The following is a 17,727-nucleotide window of genomic DNA, read 5'->3' on the forward strand; positions in this document are numbered from 1 at the left end:
AACCATGTGGAAGAAGGTGCTCTGGTCAGATGAGACCAAAATGGAACTTTTGGGCCAAAATGCAAAACGCTATGTGTGGCAGAAAACTAACACTGCACATCACTCTGAACACACCATCCCCACTGTCAAATATGGTGGAGGCAGCCTCATGCTCGGGGGGTGCATCTCTTCAGCAGGGACAGGGAAGCTGGTCAGAGTTGATGGGAAGATGGATGGAGCCAAATACAGGGCAAACTTGGAAGAAAACCTCTTGGAGACTGCAAAAGACTTGAGACTGGGGCGGAGGTTCACCTTCCAGCAGGACAATGACCATAAACATAAAGCCAGGGCAACAATGGAATGGTTTAAAACAAAACATATCTATTTGTTAGAATGGCCCAGTCAAAATCCAGATCTAAATCCAATCGAGAATCTGCGGCAAGATCTGAAAACTGCTGTTCACAAACGCTGTCCATCTAATCTGACTGAGCTGGAGCTGTTTTGCAAAGAAGAATGGGCAAGGATTTCAGTCTCTAGATGTGCAAAGCTAGTAGAGACATACCCTAAAAGACTGGCAGCTGTAATTGCAGCAAAAGGTGGTTCTACAAAGTATTGACTCAGGGGGCCGAATAATTACGCACACCCCACTTTGCAGTTATTTATTTGTAAAAAATGTTTGGAATCATGTATGATTTTCGACCCACTTCTCACATGTACACCCCTTTGTATTGGTCTTTCACGTGGAATTCCAATAAAATTGATGCATGTTTGTGGCAGTAATGTGACAAAATGTGGAAAACTTCAAGGGGGTCGAATACTTTTGCAACCCACTGTATATGTACTCTAGTTAGTCAGTCTTGCTTTTTGTAATTACATTATATATTATCGTAATATTTTAAAGTAACATCTTATTGTATATTTATCTGTGTACTGACCTCTTGCCTGCCTCTTGACCTCGCTCTTGTCTTGTACTTCTGTACCACTGCCATCTAATACACATGTTCGACTCGTCCTGGCCCTGACTTCGTTATTGCCTGATCCTTACAATACGACTGACATCTGACTTATGTGTATGACCTTGCCTGTTTATTGATTACGATATTGCCTTGCTAATCTGTACCTTGATACCTCTGACTTTGTGTATGACTACAGCCTTATCCTGACTACGCTTTACGTACTGCTGTTTGTGTATACACTTGTACGTTACCTCATCACATAAGCACATTGAGATAAGGCTGAGGAATGAGTGAGTGCCAGAGAGAGGAATGAATGGGAGATCCTGTAACCTCCTGACCAAAAGCATCTACTTCTATCTCAGGGGACTGAGACATGATCTGTGGTAGGAAGAGAGAGAAAAGTTCGGAGCTCACCTCTCAATAGCTTCTAATGTAGATATATGACAAAGACTGAGACGGTCAGGCTGCTGGATGATTGTTACTCCCTTAGACTCAGGAATGCTGTCAGCAGCACTGTGTCTCCCCTGTTGTTTGAAGAGGGAGGGTGCCTGGGGCACGTGCCATGCCTGCACCCTTCCAGATATGCGTCTGTCTCCAATACTATTTATATGCAGATAACTCTTAAGTGCACCTGCCCACCACAACGTATCATCTGTTCATCTGTCCTGGATAACATTTTGTCACAGAAATGTGAAATTCAACTTGGGTTAAAGTGATGTTTGATTAAATTGATTCCCCCTTCACGTTTAAAACTATTCCTCCTGACATCTCTCCAACTGTAGATGAAATTGTAATTTTCTTTGCCCCAAACTTTTTTTTTCTAATTTCAACATAGTTTTGTCATCTGTGTCACATAACTGCAGATGACAGTAATCCAGTGGGAGCAGTTACCTGATAGGGGAAGGGGTGGAAACTCAATCCAAAATTCCTTGGGCATACACATTGGGCATACAGTAAGCTTATTTACAGGATACCTGAACTGGAATGTGACAGGAAAGATAAATATAGATAATACCAAGAAATTGCCTGAAATTCCTTTCTGTTTCCTGTACAGCAAGTGTTAAAAACAGTTGTGTTATCCATGCAAATAAGGCAATCAAACAGAATGTCAGATTCAGTCAATGTTCTGAAAAGTAACTAGAAGACAAAACTCTCTTATCTGTTTTAGGAAACAATGCTGTTAAAGGAACACTGTTGATTATCAGGTTTTGTTTTTTTTTTTTTAATCTGGGATTCAGAGAGTTCATGAAGGGCTGGTAAATAAGGATATATACATTTCACTTGCTTATCTCTTTTGTTTACTGTATCAAATTCCTTTCACTCTTAACTGATGGAAAGACTGCTCAAATTTGATGGCAGAATGAACCATGAGTGGAGGGGGATCTTTGTCACAGTGCATCCTGTGTGAGAGAGAGAGAGAGCTTTCAGCAGCTGCAGCTGCCTGATTTCTGTGTCTCTGACTGAAGTGTTTGAAGAGAGCAGAGGAAATGTAACTTGTTATAAACATTTGTAATTGTCCGTGACACAACAGTTTTTCATACTTTTTTTACTGGCTGTGCATTGAAGTAGACACCCCTTTTGTTGAGAATGATTTGTTCCAATAGAGCTAAATCATACACACATTGAATTAAAGCTTTTGCCTCGGATATTTAACATGAAAAGTAGGAAAATGTTTACACAGCTACTTAGACATTATTTGTACATTATCATTTTAGGTATGATAGTGTTCCTTTTAAGATTTTAGTGCTGTAAAGTTTAAAGGGTCATTACTTCAGTTTGTTTTGTATTTATATGAAACAGGTTTTACATAAGGTTGTCATGACTGCTGTTTAGAATTATGATAAGTCTCAAAACAAATCATTAGTACAATATATGCCATTCATTATCTAATGCGTTCATTTTCAGTTCAGGGTTGCTTTAAATAATCTGCTGATAATTTCTTGATAGAAGACGCTTGATGTCCAAGTCTCAGAGGGTCAGAACTGTTTGCGAGCTCAAAAGAGACTACACATTACTGAGAAGTTGGGTTATATGTTTTGGATGATCAGTGTAAACAATGGGTACAAAAGAGGGAACTTGGTAACACGGTCTTTTATATGGACGTACAAAAAAATAATAACTTTGAGAAACACAATTTCAATCACAAATGGTGTCCAACTGAGTTTTCTTATTATTAATTTGTTTTCCTTGGTTGAATAAAATATGCTCTACTATAATAACTTACTTCTGGGAAATCTTGGTGGATTGTCGTTGACATCTGTTAGTGTTACTGTCACCGATGTTGTGCCTGATAATCCTCCCATCAATCCAACCATATCCTTTGCCTGTATTACAAGAAGGTACTGGTCTTTGGCTTCTCTGTCCATATTGGGTAAAGCTGTTCGGATAATCCCTATAAGGAGAGAAATAATACAATACAATTAAAGGGGTGGTTTTTTTTTAATAAAATTATTTTAATGGATGTCCTGAGTTTAAATCTACTCAAAATAGAATGATAACAATAGTTGACCTAGTAATACCTCTTATTGGATGAATGGAGGAGAGCTGCACCATAAAGTCTTTTTATTTTTAAACCGTTATCAAAAACAGTGAACAGTTCTTGTGACAACAGAAGCATTGTTGTACTTTAAAATGTTTTTGTTAACCTCCTTGCCGGTTATCCCGAGCTCAGCTCGGGGTAACCTGCGCAGGAGGATATCTCAGGCCCCGCTGGGCCGATTTGCATAATTTTTTTTTGTTACAAGCAGCTAGCACTTTGCTAGCTGCTTGTAACTTCCGATCGCCGCCGCTCGCCGCCGATCCGCCGCAATCCGCCGCGCCAAGTCGCTCCCCCCCGCCCCAGAGCCCTGCGCTGCCTGGCCAATCAGTGCCAGGCAGCGTTGAGGGGCGGATCGGGATTCCCTATGACGTCCCGACGTCCATGACGTCGGTGACGTCATCCCGCCCCGTCGCCATGGCTACCGGGGAAGCCCTGCAGGAAATCCCGTTCTCAACGGGATTCCCTGCATACTCTGATCGCCGAAGGCGATCGGAGTGGGTGGGGGGATGCCGCCGCTTAGCGGCTATCATGTAGCGAGCCCTTGGCTCGCTACATGATTTAAAAAAAGAAATTTAAAAAAATGTGCGGCGCTGCCTCCTTGCCGGATTTTTTAGACCGGCAAGGAGGTTAATAACAATTTTAATAAATACTGAAGAAAAAAAACTCCACATTCATAAATAATAGGTGGTTATTGGTAAATCTTATCACTCATACACTCAACTGACATAATTTTTTGAACTTTTCAACTTGTCTCCCCTAAATGATCTTCTTCTTCTTCTACTTAGATCACCTTCCCTAAGCCTCTGATAATTAATGACCCTCACGTATTCTCTTATCTCCGTATACCACACTTTACTCACTACAGAAGCAGTTCCCTGGAAGCCTCTTGAACCACACACCCATTGTTTCCCCCATCGCTACTTACCTTCCCCTGCATCCTGGTGAACCAGACCTCCCAATACACAGTCAGAATCTGGTTGTTTAGTTCTGTAGTGAGCTGTCTTAGTGTTATGTGAGTTTTCATCCTAATGTTATTCCTAAACACAGTAGTACCTCAAGTACACTGGCATCAACTGTTTAAGTCAGGGTCAGCTGTTGCCAAACTTCATTCTACACAACTTCCTTCATTTCATAATCCTTATTTACGTGACATTTAGGATTTTACTTTTTGTCACTCAAGTATTAAGCAACATATATATTCTATATGATTCCTGCGCTTTTATCCTTTTTGTATTCTGCCCACATCTGTAACCCATGTCATATTTATAGCCCAAAATGATTTATTTACCCAGTGTGCTGATTATTGCACCTTCCTATATCTGCTCAGATGATAAAAACTTTGTTCTTACTTTTTTAGCTTTAAAATGCAATAATATGACTGATGAACTGCAAGGAACTCCTATTTATAAGTAGAACTATACGTATGATTGATTAACCTCATTAGTTTATTTTCAGTTCAGGTGTGCCTTAACTGAGGGGCGGGCAATTCAGAAAAAAATGGTGGTCCTGTGTAAAAGTATGGCCGTTTAATCTCTTCTAATTTCTACAAAAGTAATAACACTTTTCTTATGAGCAGCCTGTTTGAGGTTTTTACTAACACGCCCCTTAATTGTAAAGAACCACACTCTTTTTCAATTATCAGAGAACCCCCACATGTGTGTGGTGTTATTCATACATTTTGGTGATAAAACAAGTTTTAACAGAAGTAAACAAGATTAACAGAGCATACCTGGAGAGTTTCCAATAAATATTACTGTTACTTTATAACGGCTCATTTGCTGGTCATTTTTTACCTGAGGGAGGTGAGTCCACCTGCTTCCCTCCTTTTAAACGGATTTTAATTATTTTATCCTTGTTGGCGCCTCTGTTAATCTTGTTTACTGCTGATCTAATCCACCCTTTGTGGAGGGGTGTATCCCCATTTTCTTTTCTCTACGGAGAGCGACTTTTTATTACCTGAGTGGGGTCAGGTTATAATTCTCCCCACCTGCCGGTCCAGTGGTTGCCTTTGTGGTAACCCACATTTGTGAGTACATTACCATTAATTTACACTATTTTTCTGTTTACTTTGACATACTACACCACATTGGGCTTTCGGTTTCATTTCTGTTCTTTTAAAGTTTTAACAGAACAAAAAATATGACTTTGATTTCACAGAGGCGCTATATGTGCTACCTGAAAGCTACTGTTTGTCCCCTGTTTTATTGCCTGATGAAGCGGGCTTGGTCCTGCGAAACGCGTTGCATCTATTGGGGTACTAATAACGTGTTTATTTATGTCAGACAAGTAGTCTAGTCTGCTTTCTGAGGTAAGTCCACCACTGCCTCCCCTACCTTTCTTCTATCTACAGAGAGCTACTTCTTAACCCTGAGTGAGGACAGGTCTAATCTCCTCACCTGCATTCACAGTGGTTGCCTCAGCGGTAACCCTTGTTTGTGAGTATAACCTTCTCACATTACATTATTCACTATTGTTCCGAGCATACTACACCATATTGGGCTCTCGGTGTCTTTTTCTTAGAACAACAAATATATTGTTTTCCCCCCAAAAAAATGTAATTGATACAAAATGAAAATCTGCCATCATTTTGTGAAAATGTGATAAAACAAGAAGATTGAATATTTTTACACATCATAATTATACAGAAAGTGAGTCTAATTAAACAACCAGCCTGGTAAGTGTTTTTGTAACTTCTTACAATTACACTTTCTAAACAACTCTGCTGGAATAGGAAATTCATTGTAATTATTGAGGGAAGACATGCACAGATGTGTGCTTCAAAGCAACACCAAATACAGAATAACTAAACAGAGAGCATTTCTGGTGATTTCCTTGCAAACAACTATACACAGGTGGTAGTATGTTTTGTGAAGGAGTGTGGAATCTCCTAAGGGACCAATTAGCAATCCTCTAAACTTCATAGAAATGTCCCTTGTTGAGCTCAAATGTCCACCCATTAGACAAGCTCTGGATAGCTGCTCTACTCTAATGGTGCCCATACATCAGATCATCAACCAAGAGACAGATCTCTCTCTTATCAAATCATAAAAGAGAAAAACCTGTTGCCTGCACATACACCAAAGGCCGATTCCCGATTACTTTCAGCATGAAATCCCTTGGGCATCAGCCTTGTTGTAATACCGCATTTGCCACCTCGCCGCCCCTGCGCTGTCCCCCTAATGTAAAATGTACCCCACCAGGTGCCCCATGCAGTATACTTTACCTGTTGGTGTCTGCTGCTGTCTCTGTTCCCAGACTCTTCCACACATACACGGTTGTCGGCATAACATGAGCATGTGTTTGACATCACACACACTCCCGCATATACACCGGCAACCATGTGGGTGGGTGTATGTGCGGAAGAGTCCATAGATGGAGCCAGTGGCGGCTACTGACAGGTAAAGTATACTGCACGGGGTACATTTTACAATGAGGGGACAGTCCCGGGTGTTCTGCTGCATTCACTGCTCAGCTTGATATTGCACGCAGCTACCACTGCACACTTAATCAAGCATGTTGGTCCTACATCTTGCAGTATGTCCGATCAATACATGCAACCAATCTCGGGCCAATGTTAGTGGCACCGTCGATCGGGCATGCTCTAGGTGGCACCAATTTTCATATGATTTGATTATAATAATTTAATGGTCGATTAGTTACCCAGCTGTCGGATGTATGCCCACCTTAACAGTTCACAAACTTCCCTCTGCACTCTGATATGATTTACCTCTAGTGATAACACAGTCCATACAAAACATATATAATGGTAGGAGACAGCATTATTTGTATTATACAAACTCTGTTTAACTGCAGTCTTGCTTCTCAAACAACAGGCAGCAGTTTCAAAGTGTGTGCTCATTTTTTGAGCACAGTTATCTTAATTGGACATTTTTAAGTATACACAAGATTAAAATTCTTCCAAAAATGAAAACTAACTACAAACTTTGCATTTTGTACAGGATCTTCTCAAAAAATTAGCATATTGTGATAAAGTTCATTATTTTCTGTAATGTACTGATAAACATTAGACTTTCATATATTTTAGATTCAAATACACACAACTGAAGTAGTTCAAGCCTTTTATTGTTTTAATATTGATGATTTTGGCATACAGATCATGAAAATCCAAATTTCCTATCTCAAAAAATTAGCATATTTCATCCGATCAATAAAAGCAAAGTGTTTTTAAAACAAAAAAAGTCAACCTTCAAATAATTATGTTCAGTTATTCACTCAATACTTGGTCGGGAATCCTTTTGCAACTGCTAAAAAGCTTTATGGAGATGAAGATTTCATTTTTCAGCACGACCTGGCACCTGCTCACAGTGCCAAAACCACTGGTAAATGGTTTACTGACCATGGTATTACTGTGCTCAATTGGCCTGCCAACTCTCCTGACCTGAACCCCATAGAGAATCTGTGGGATATTGTGAAGAGAAAGTTGAGAAACGCAAGACCCAACACTCTGGATGAGCTTAAGGCCATGATCGAAGCATCCTGGGCCTCCATAACACCTGGCAGTGCCACAGGCTGATTGCCTCCATGCCACGCCGCATTGAAGCAGTCATTTCTGCAAAAGGATTCCCGACCAAGTATTGAGTGCATAACTGAACATAATTGTTTGAAGGTTGACTTTTTTGATTTAAAAACACTTTTTTTTTATTGGTCGGATGAAATATGCTAATTTCTTGAGATAGGAAATTTGGGTTTTCATGAGCTATATGCCAAAATCATCAATATTAAAACAATAAAAGGCTTGAAAATAATGAACTTTATCACAATATGCAAAATTTTTGAGAAGAGCCTGTATATGCTTCAGTTATAATTGCAAGAATCTCAGTAGCACTAGTTATGATTTTATGTTGCAGCTGTAATTAAATCAAAGTAACAAAGTTATTGTTTTGTAACAAAACTCATTTTTTCTTTGATCATAAGGACTACTGTGACTAGCCAACCACACTTTTGGCTAGCCCCCGTACAGCCTATTCAAGGGAATAGGCTGTACGGGGGCTACAGTAAAGAGAGTAGTAAGATATGTCACTTTGCTGGACCAAGGTAATGTATGATGCTGACACTGCTCTGCAACTTGTACAGGACTGGATCCCTTTATGCACTGGGCACCATGCAATGGTAGGGGTAATGGGGGCCATTATTAAGCAAATGGCTGCAAACTGCAGCACAGCCCTGGAGATAGCTAAACACATGACAGTGTGCATTTATAAAGACTTGAGGGTCAGTATGATTACTTGTTTTTAAATCAGCAAGTTTATACTGTGGTAACTGGAAGAGATATAATAAGGGAATGGGAAGGGAATAAGTAGGTAGCTGAGTTCCGTATAGGTTGGTTAATACATCAATTAAATGCATTATCAGATCATCGGATCCAGAATTAGGTTTATTTCATCAAGCACAACAGGGGTTGAACACGGATTGGTATTGGCATTACAGGGTCCATGGTGGTACAGTAACATACAGTGGTACAGTCGCATGTTGCAGTACAGTAACATACAGTGGAACAGTAACAGACAGTATGGTGCATTAAGCAAACAGTATAAATAGACATTACAAGATTAGGTATAGATAGAAGATAGTAAAATATGGTCAAGGAGAGGACAGAGGGGCAATCCGCTGCCTTCTATGGCACTAAAACGCTCTGTAGCGATAAATGAATCAGATGCCCCGTAGTCTGACCCTGGGAGGGGACAGAGAGAGAGAGAAGACAAAAAGAGAGAAAGAAAATTAGAAAAATGAGACCCCCTTGATGTTGCAGCAGAACCTGGTTGGTTTTAAAGTCCAGGCTTGTGTCCTGGTTAATGTCCTGGCCTGGCCTTATGTGGTAGTGGCAGATGGATCCTAGGAGTTTACAGCCTGTTGTTTATGTTAGCAGTGGTGACTTGTTATACTGCCTGGCTACCCTGGGGACACAGCAGTGGAAATAGGCTCACCTTGGCAATAGTGGAATCTCTAGCACCCCTCCAGCAGCAGCAGATGCAACTGTGGGGCCTAGGTTGTGCGGCCTCTTCTAGAATCCCCCCATTGCCTAGGCTGGATGGGAGGCCTGAGGGCTGCAGGTCACCCCTGGTGCCCAGCAGGTTGGTGGCAGTGATCCCCAACTGAGAGTGAAGGAGCCTTTAAGAATGTGGCCTGGGTTACATAATTACATATTTATTTGGGTTCTTGGCAGTGGCGTTGGAGAACAAGCTGGAGGTGGCTCCCTGAACTTGGAGCAGTGGCTTTTAGTAGACCAGCCTGCAGAGGATCAGGGATGGCAGCTGGCTCATGCGGTGATGCCCGTTGTTGCAGTCCTGACCATGTGGATGGTGGCCATGTTCAGCTGATCTGCCCCATGTTAGGGACCTCCATCTGAGGAGCAGTGGCAACTGGCTACCCATGGCCACAGTGGTTGAGCAGCCTTCACAGCAGCTGGATGAGTGAAGACAGGCAGGCCTCCCTGGCCATGGAGCAGCCCTCATGCCCTGTCTTGGTGTTATGGTCTCCTGGGCAACAATAGTCCACGTGATGGGGGTTTGGCTGCTTGGATGCCAAGGTCAGATGTCCCCATCTCTCTCATGCTGTGGCTGTGGGAGACTCATGTACAGCAGCTGGGGACACCAATGTCTCAAAGCCTAAGGGAGGCAAATTTCTCTGGTTGCCGGGCAATTGAGGCCCGCACAGTGGCTGTGGAACATGGGGGAAAAATGTGAGTCTTTTGAGCAAACAAAGTGAGAAGAAAGAGGGGAAATGAGGCCAGAGCCCTGCTTGCTGTGGCTACCCTTGTGGCACTATAGTGTTATTGTCATATTATTCTTAGGGGTTTAACTCTACAGCAATAATACATTTTGTCATGTAGCTTACACTTGAATATTGATTTTGTGAACCATATAGGCACATGTCCCATTGTTTTCCCTTAAGTTAAGGGTGACTGTGAACTCAAACTGGTTTTAAAGTCTATATAGTACAAGATATTATTAAAACCCCATTAAGATTTTACAGTCTAGGCTGGTGTTGGGTTACCCTCATTTCCCATTTTTCTTACATGTATGAAAGTGGACAAGAAATGAGAGGGATCTTGGTACAAATGCAGAGTGACACTTTTTTCCTGCCATATGTGTATATTAGTTTGTGTCCCATTAGAGAAATGTCTCTTACTTGATGTCCTTTTCCCGCATATAACACAAATGGCAAAAACAAACAGTTGACAGTAATTCCAAACTTTCTTTACACAACCAACATGTATAAAAAAAATGGCTAAAGCTGGGTATTAAATATTTGGACTGGAACCATTTTTATGCAAACTTAAATATACGATAGACTAAGCATACCCAAAATATGCAGTAACCATAGCTGCATTAGCCAAGCAACATGAAAAACAAAATGTGACCATACTAAAAGCCTCTTGACATGAAAATGGTAGAGCACTTTGTCCAGGTGTGAATGTAAAAGTAATGCACTTAGAAATCCGAGACAATGTTTGGAACATTATATTTTTTTACAGAGTGTGAACAGGTGGATATTAAAGTAACAATAGCATTCTATGTTTCATGCAAGAATTTTCAAGTTCAATTGCAGATTATACATATATAAATATTTCAGGTAGACAGAGCCCTACACATGTAGTTGTGCAATCATTTTATTTTGCTGCCTCATTGACCATAGTTCACAGACAGTGAATTTGACGTGTTTGACAATTATAAAGACAATGCCTGTTGCGGGTCTTACACACTTCTTCAGGTCAGAGTCACAGTGATTTTCATTGGTTTCAGGTGCGTGTGTGGTTTCAGGAGTGAGTATAATAATACAATATGAACAATATAACAGTTAACAGGCCCGACAATGGTGGATTACAGCTGACGCAGTGAACAAATTAATGACAGATTTTTTACATAAAGGTGGAAGATGCATTACACAGCAATATGCGGCACAAGGGAAAGAGAGTCCTGGGCAATTGGCCTTACAGTCTAAAGTGGTGGTCATTTGTCATGTTTGCCTGAAGAGATCAGTTTTCAGGTTGCGCCTAGAAAGGTTAAAGTGAACCTCCAGACTAAAAATCTACTCAGCAGAACTGAAAAAAGGCTTTGTGTTTCTTTAACAGTTTCACAGCAACAGAACTTTGTTTTTCTTACCAAAGCATAATTTGTAGCTGCATTTTTAGCTACTCTCCACCCATCAAAGAAAAAAAGCCAGGGCTTTTTTCCCCTGATGCTGTGCAGAGCATGATGGGATTTCATATGTTGTTATTCACATTGCCTAGCAACTGGGAGAGGTGCTCAGGACACAGGACAGTTGGAACTGTGTCTCATGCTCCCTGTCACCTCCTTTCAACCAAAAAGATGGCTGCCATCATGAAATCAAACATTTGCCTGTTCTTTTAAAACAGTGTGGGTAAGAGATCATATTACCTATCTATTTTAATTAACATAACTAATGTAACTTAATGACAGTATGTTTGTTTAGGCTGAAGTTCAAGACAGCAGGAGTGATTAGAGGGCTTGTGTATCTTACTTTTTCACTTGAAATATGCCTATTTTTTCCTTTTTTCTTTGCCTAATCCTATTCCATTCAACTGACAGCTGCTTTCTTCCTTAGTCTGCAAGCAAGAACAGGAGGCTAAGAAAATGAAGACTGGAGACTGAATAGAGGAAGATTAGAGATAAAAGTAGAAGATGGAAGATAGTGGAAGAGAGAATTCTTAGAAAGTTAGGGAGCCCATACAGTGCTCGATGTTTGCATTGTAATCAAGCCGATTTGATCTTAATGATGGCATCTGGCAGATATCAATGCTGTATCATATTTGATCAGAAAAAGATCTCTCTGATGGTCCATCTGGTGGCAGATCAACAGGTTTATCATCTTTAGAAAGGGTGTCTTTACATTTTCAAAGTTTCACCAACTGACATGGCAAAATTACTTTCCAGAGCTGCTGCAATCAAACATTGTATTGGGTTTAAAACACATTTTTTTTCCTGAAAACATTTTAAATTTGATTTTTTTGCAAAAAAAGCCTGACATTTTTTGCTAATTGAAGATCCACTGCAAGTTCTTTTATTTCTCCTGCCATCCCTGCTATTTAAAGGTTTTGTGTCTCTGGTTTGTGTAGTTTATAATTTTGCATACATTTTTATTTTATTACTTCTTTATGTGCTGGCGTCAGATCTTATATTAATGCAGAGTTATTATGATCTCCATCTTCATGTTGATTATGTATGTTTAAAATGTAATGCAAATTATTTGAGTGAATTTTAAGATTTTAAGATTTGGAAACTAAGCAGAGTTATTCTTTAATCAGAGTTAGATTCTTGGTTAGAGTAATCCTTTATCTCATTCTCTGCAGTAAGCTGTCTGTTCCCTGTTCAAGGTTATGTTTATATTAAGATAAGCACTCAGTTTTTGCTGCAATATAATGTGCTTATGCAAGGCCAACCACATGCACCGCAGACACTAACCCTGCTACATATACATATACCCTGCTATATATTAATCATGTATAGTGATCATGTATAGTGATCATAGAGTTATTAATTTATGAGTTGATCAATAATAGACCTGTATATTAAGGTAAAGAAGTTCGCTTTCTATATATTTTAGCATGTATTAACCAGCGGGCGGTATGGACAAGCTCAGCTCGTCCATTTCCGCCGGAGGCTGCCGCTCAGGCCCTGCTGGACAGATTTTAATCAAATAAAAAGGAGTACACGCAGCCGGCACTTTGCCAGCCACGTGTGCTACCTGATCGCCACCGCAGCGTGGCGATCCGCCGCGTGAAGCGGCGATCCGCCGCGTGCAGTGGCGAAAAAGGGTCCCCCCAGCCGCCTGAGCCCAGCGCAGCCGGACCAAACAGTTCTGGCCAGCGCTAAGGGCTGGATCGGAGGCGGCTAACGTCAGGACGTCGGCTGACGTCCATGACATCAATCCGCTTGTCGCCATGGCGATGAGGAAAGCACAACAAGAAGGGCCGCTCATTGCGGCCTTTCTTGTTACTTCTGATCGGCGTCCGGTTGCCAGCCTGGCGATCTTAATAGAACGCCAGGCTGGTTAAAACAGATGGCTGTTTGTTATGAATACGAAACCAAAACAATAAAGCATGTGTAATTACACCCTATCACCGTAGGTGGTGTTCAGAAAATCCCTGTTAATTAATGATGTACCAGAGAACAAACCATTTTCTTAGAACATAAGATAAGCTTAAAGGAATCATCAGGCAAATAGGAAAAAATCTACTACTCAATTGGGGCTTTCTCCAGCCCCTTGCAGCCAACTGTCCCACTGCCCTCCGCTTCCTGCTCTCGCCAAATGGTGCAGAGGTCACCCTTACTGCACCTGCGTCAAGCGCCGCTGTCAATAATGGCCACGTTGTCCGCAGCTTACTGCGCAGGTGCAGAACTACTGCACAGTAAGCCGTGGACAACGTGGCCATGATTGACAGCAGCACTTGATGCAGGTGCAGTAAGGGTGACCTCCTGGGCGTCCTATGCACCATGCAACAAGAGCGGGACAGCGGCGGGGAGTGGACGTGACAGCGTGGGACAGTCAGCTGCAAGGGGCTGGAGAAAGCCCCAGGTGAGTAAAGCAGATTTTTTCCTATTTGCCTTGCCTGATGACTCCTTTAAACATACTTATATGTCTTGGCATACATTAGATCTAGAAAGATGTCATAAGAACACCACTTGTGTCATAAGATCTAATTAAAATGTTACTGATGTAATTTTGATTAGAAAAGATGTGGTTGCTTGTGTTAAATAAATCTAATGGCGTCATACATGTACGCACCTGCTCAGAAAACCCGATAGTTTAAAATGTCAGAATATACCTGTTAAATATAAGTTTGAATTTCGTGCGCCACAATGAAATCACCTAAAGAGACTCCATCTTGGAAACTTTTATTATAAGAGGCCTAGCAGGCTGCATATTTTTTCTATTGAACTGAAACTCTATTGAGGTCAGTTAAAGTAAACATCCAAACAATAAAAAAAATCCACTTACCTGTGTCGTCCTGTGCCCTCGCCGCAGCTCAAGTGGCTCCCGGTGTCCTATGCTGCAGAAGCCAACCTCGCCAGGTCGGCTTCGAGGTTGGCTTGATGTGCGCTCCACGGCATGCGTCACCTGGTCCAGCTGACGTCATCAGGTCTGCACTGCGCAGGTGCAGTTGTTCTGCAACGCAGGACACCGCGAGCCACTTGAGCTGTGGCGTAGGCACAGGACGGCAGCCAGGTGCTGGAAGAAGCCCCATGTAAGTGGATTTGTTTTTTTGGACCTTTCCTTTAAGGCCTAGCAGAGAGACTCCCTTAGGCCTCTTGCACACTGCAAGTGATTCCGATTCAGATTCTGCTTTTTAATCAGTTTTTACATCCGATTCAGATTCAGATTTGCAGTTTGCTCCCTGCACACTGCAAATCGGAATCTGAATCGGATGTAAAAACTGATTAAAAAGCGGAATCTGAATCGGAAATGCATGCAGTGTGCAAGAGGCCTTACACTGTTATTTTAGATTCCAATAGATGTAATATGCATTATTCTTGAGGATTTGTTGACAATAGCTTATATCAACGTTAAAGACTTGTCATTTCAAACTTCAGCTGTTTACAGTTTTTTAAGATAACTTTTTAATGTAATTTTTTATATACCAACAGTAAGCACTACTATTTAAATGCAATTGAAGACTTAGGGATAACTACCCAGCTTTGTTTGATTAAGATATGTGTACTTAAAGAGAAACCGTGACCAAGAATTGAACTTCATCCCAATCAGTAGCTGATACCTCCTTTTACATGAGAAATATATTTCTTTTCATAAACAAATTATCAGGGGGCTCTGTATGGCTGATATTGTGGTGAAACCTCTCCCACAAGAAACTCTGAGGACCATGGTCCTGGCAGTTTCCTGTCTGTGAACCTTGTTCCATTGTGGGAAATAGCTGTTTACAGCTGTTTCCAACTGCCAAAAAAGCAAGCAGTAGCTACATCACCTGCCAGCAGTAAAAATGTCACCATGTGATAAATGTCAGAATGTAAATCAGGGATGTAAAAGATTTTACAATGGGCAAACACTGACTAAATCCTTTATACATAATTATTGTAAAAATTAAGCACTTTTTTATTACATTATTTTCACTGGAGTTCCTCCTTAAGGTTCTTCATATTAGAATAGGACTCTATATACCATTTTTAAGGATAACAATATATTTGTGTGCACCATACATTGTACAATCTTGATACAACAATTATCGATGGAGGATAAAATTTACAGAAGAAGAGTTGCTATGTTATGGATTTGTTTCACTAAAGGAACTTTGACAATGTATATTGGATGATGGACAACAGCTGGAGAGATGTATATTTCTGTATACATGCTTTATCTAATTTTTTATATCAGTAAAATGTTATGAATTTCAACTGATGAGTGTTGCATATTTTTTCCAGAGGTAAACCTGTAACTAATAAAAATTCTGTTTATAGTTAGATATGGCCCGAACCTCTGATTTTCGGTTCGCGAACATGCGAACTTTCGCGAACCACAATAGACTTCAATATTGAGGCGAACTTTGAAAACTAGAAACATTTATGCTGGCCACAAAAGTGATAGAAAATATGTTTCAAGGGGTCTAACATCTGAGTTTTTGCATGGGGGGAGTGGGATACACACTAAAAGTCCCGGGGAAAAATCTGGATTTGACGCAAAGCAGCGTTTTAAGGACAGAAATCACATTGCATGCTAAATTGGAGGCCTAAAGTGCTTTAAAACATCTTGCATGTGTATACATCAATTAGGAAGTGAAATTAGAGTACTGCTTCACACTGACAGACCAAACTCACTGTGTAATGCACCACACACAGCTGTTTAAGTTGTGACGGCCGTGCTGGACTGGTGTGCACCATGGCGAGAGTGCAGGCGATAGCGGTTTTCAAGCCCATATGGTCGCCAGGCTGAGGAAGCTCAATGACAAAACAACAGTGACTGTCCAGTTGATCGAATTTGGTCTGTCCACATTGAAGCAACAACCTTATTATCTTTGGTGTACCACCCCCCGAGACACTCATATAGCCGTCGGTCATTGCTTCATTGTGTTACGCAAGCCCCATCACCACGGCAAGGTAACAATCACAAAGGGGAATTGACACATGTACATGCCTTTTGTTTTGTTGTTGCAGCTGCAGTGCAGCCAGAAAAATTAGGCAGGCATGTACACGCATCAGAACAATTAGTATAGCGGCCGCTGCTAGCAGCGGCCTTAAAAATTCAGGAATCCGCCTGGAGTCCTGGACCCTGTTGGTGGTGGAGAAGGTAGTCAAGCGGCCTGCGGGCAGAGATGCGTTGTGGTGAGCGACTTAGTCATGGGGCAGGCAGAGATGCTGTGTGCGGGGACTGACTTAGTCTTCGGGTGGGCAGTAGTCCTCCGGGATCCATGCCTCATTCATTTTGATAAAGGTGAGGGACTGAACACTTTTGTGACTTAGGCAACTTCTCTTCTCAGTGACAATGCCTCCAGCTGCGCTGAAGGTCCTTTCTGACATGACGCTTGAGGCAGGGCAAGACAGAAGTTGGATGGCAAATTGTGACAGCTCTGGCCACAGGTCAAGCCTGCGCACACAGTAGTCCAAAGGTTCATTGCTGCTCACAGTGTCTACATCCACACTTAAGGTCAGGTAGTCGGCTACCTGCCGGTCGAGGCGTTGGTGGAGGGTGGATCCAGAAGCGCTAAGGCGAGGCATTGGACTAAAGAATGTCCGCATGTCCGACATCACCATGAGATCACTGGAGCGTCCTGTCCTTGCCTGCGTGGACATGGGAGAAGGATTACTGGCAGTGGTACCTTTATTCCGTTGTGCTGTTACATCACCCTTAAATGCATTGGAAAGCATAGTTGACAGCTTGTTCTGATCCTTTCTGCCTTCTGGTGATTTGGAAACTTCTCCGCCACTTTGTGCCTATACCAAGGGTCTAGTAGCGTGGCCACCCAGTACAGCTAATTTCCCTTGAGTTTTTTTATACGGGGGTCCCTCAACAGGCTGGACAGCATGAAAGATGCCATCTGCACAAAGTTGGATGCAGACATACTATCCATCTCCTCTTGCTTTTCCTAATTGATGTCAGCTAAGTTCTGCTCCTCCTGCCCTCCTCCTCCTCCTCCAGCCATGAACAATACCACGGGAAAGTTTAGCAGCACAAGTCCTCTGCGACACCTCCTGCGGTTGTTCTTCCGCCTACTCCTTCTCCTCTAAAACAACACGTTCCTCATCATCTGACTCCTTTTCCCCA

General features: G+C 41.7%; 1 protein-coding gene across 3 annotated transcripts in view; it reads right to left on the minus strand.

The window, feature by feature from the left end:
• The window catches only part of LOC137518797 (cadherin-7), a 370,823-nt gene that overhangs the window by 129,955 nt on the left and 223,141 nt on the right, over positions 1-17,727 (minus strand). For 2 of the 3 annotated variants that reach the window (XM_068237112.1, XM_068237113.1), the window contains exon 5: positions 3,160-3,327. In XM_068237112.1, the coding sequence (XP_068093213.1) occupies positions 3,160-3,327 (168 nt within the window). Of the gene's footprint in view, positions 1-3,159; positions 3,328-11,597; positions 11,634-17,727 lie in introns of those variants that run through there. The other variant, XM_068237114.1, reaches the window with a different exon arrangement.

This window comes from Hyperolius riggenbachi, chromosome 5, assembly GCF_040937935.1.
Source record: "Hyperolius riggenbachi isolate aHypRig1 chromosome 5, aHypRig1.pri, whole genome shotgun sequence".
Classification (NCBI taxonomy): Eukaryota; Metazoa; Chordata; class Amphibia; order Anura; family Hyperoliidae; genus Hyperolius; species Hyperolius riggenbachi.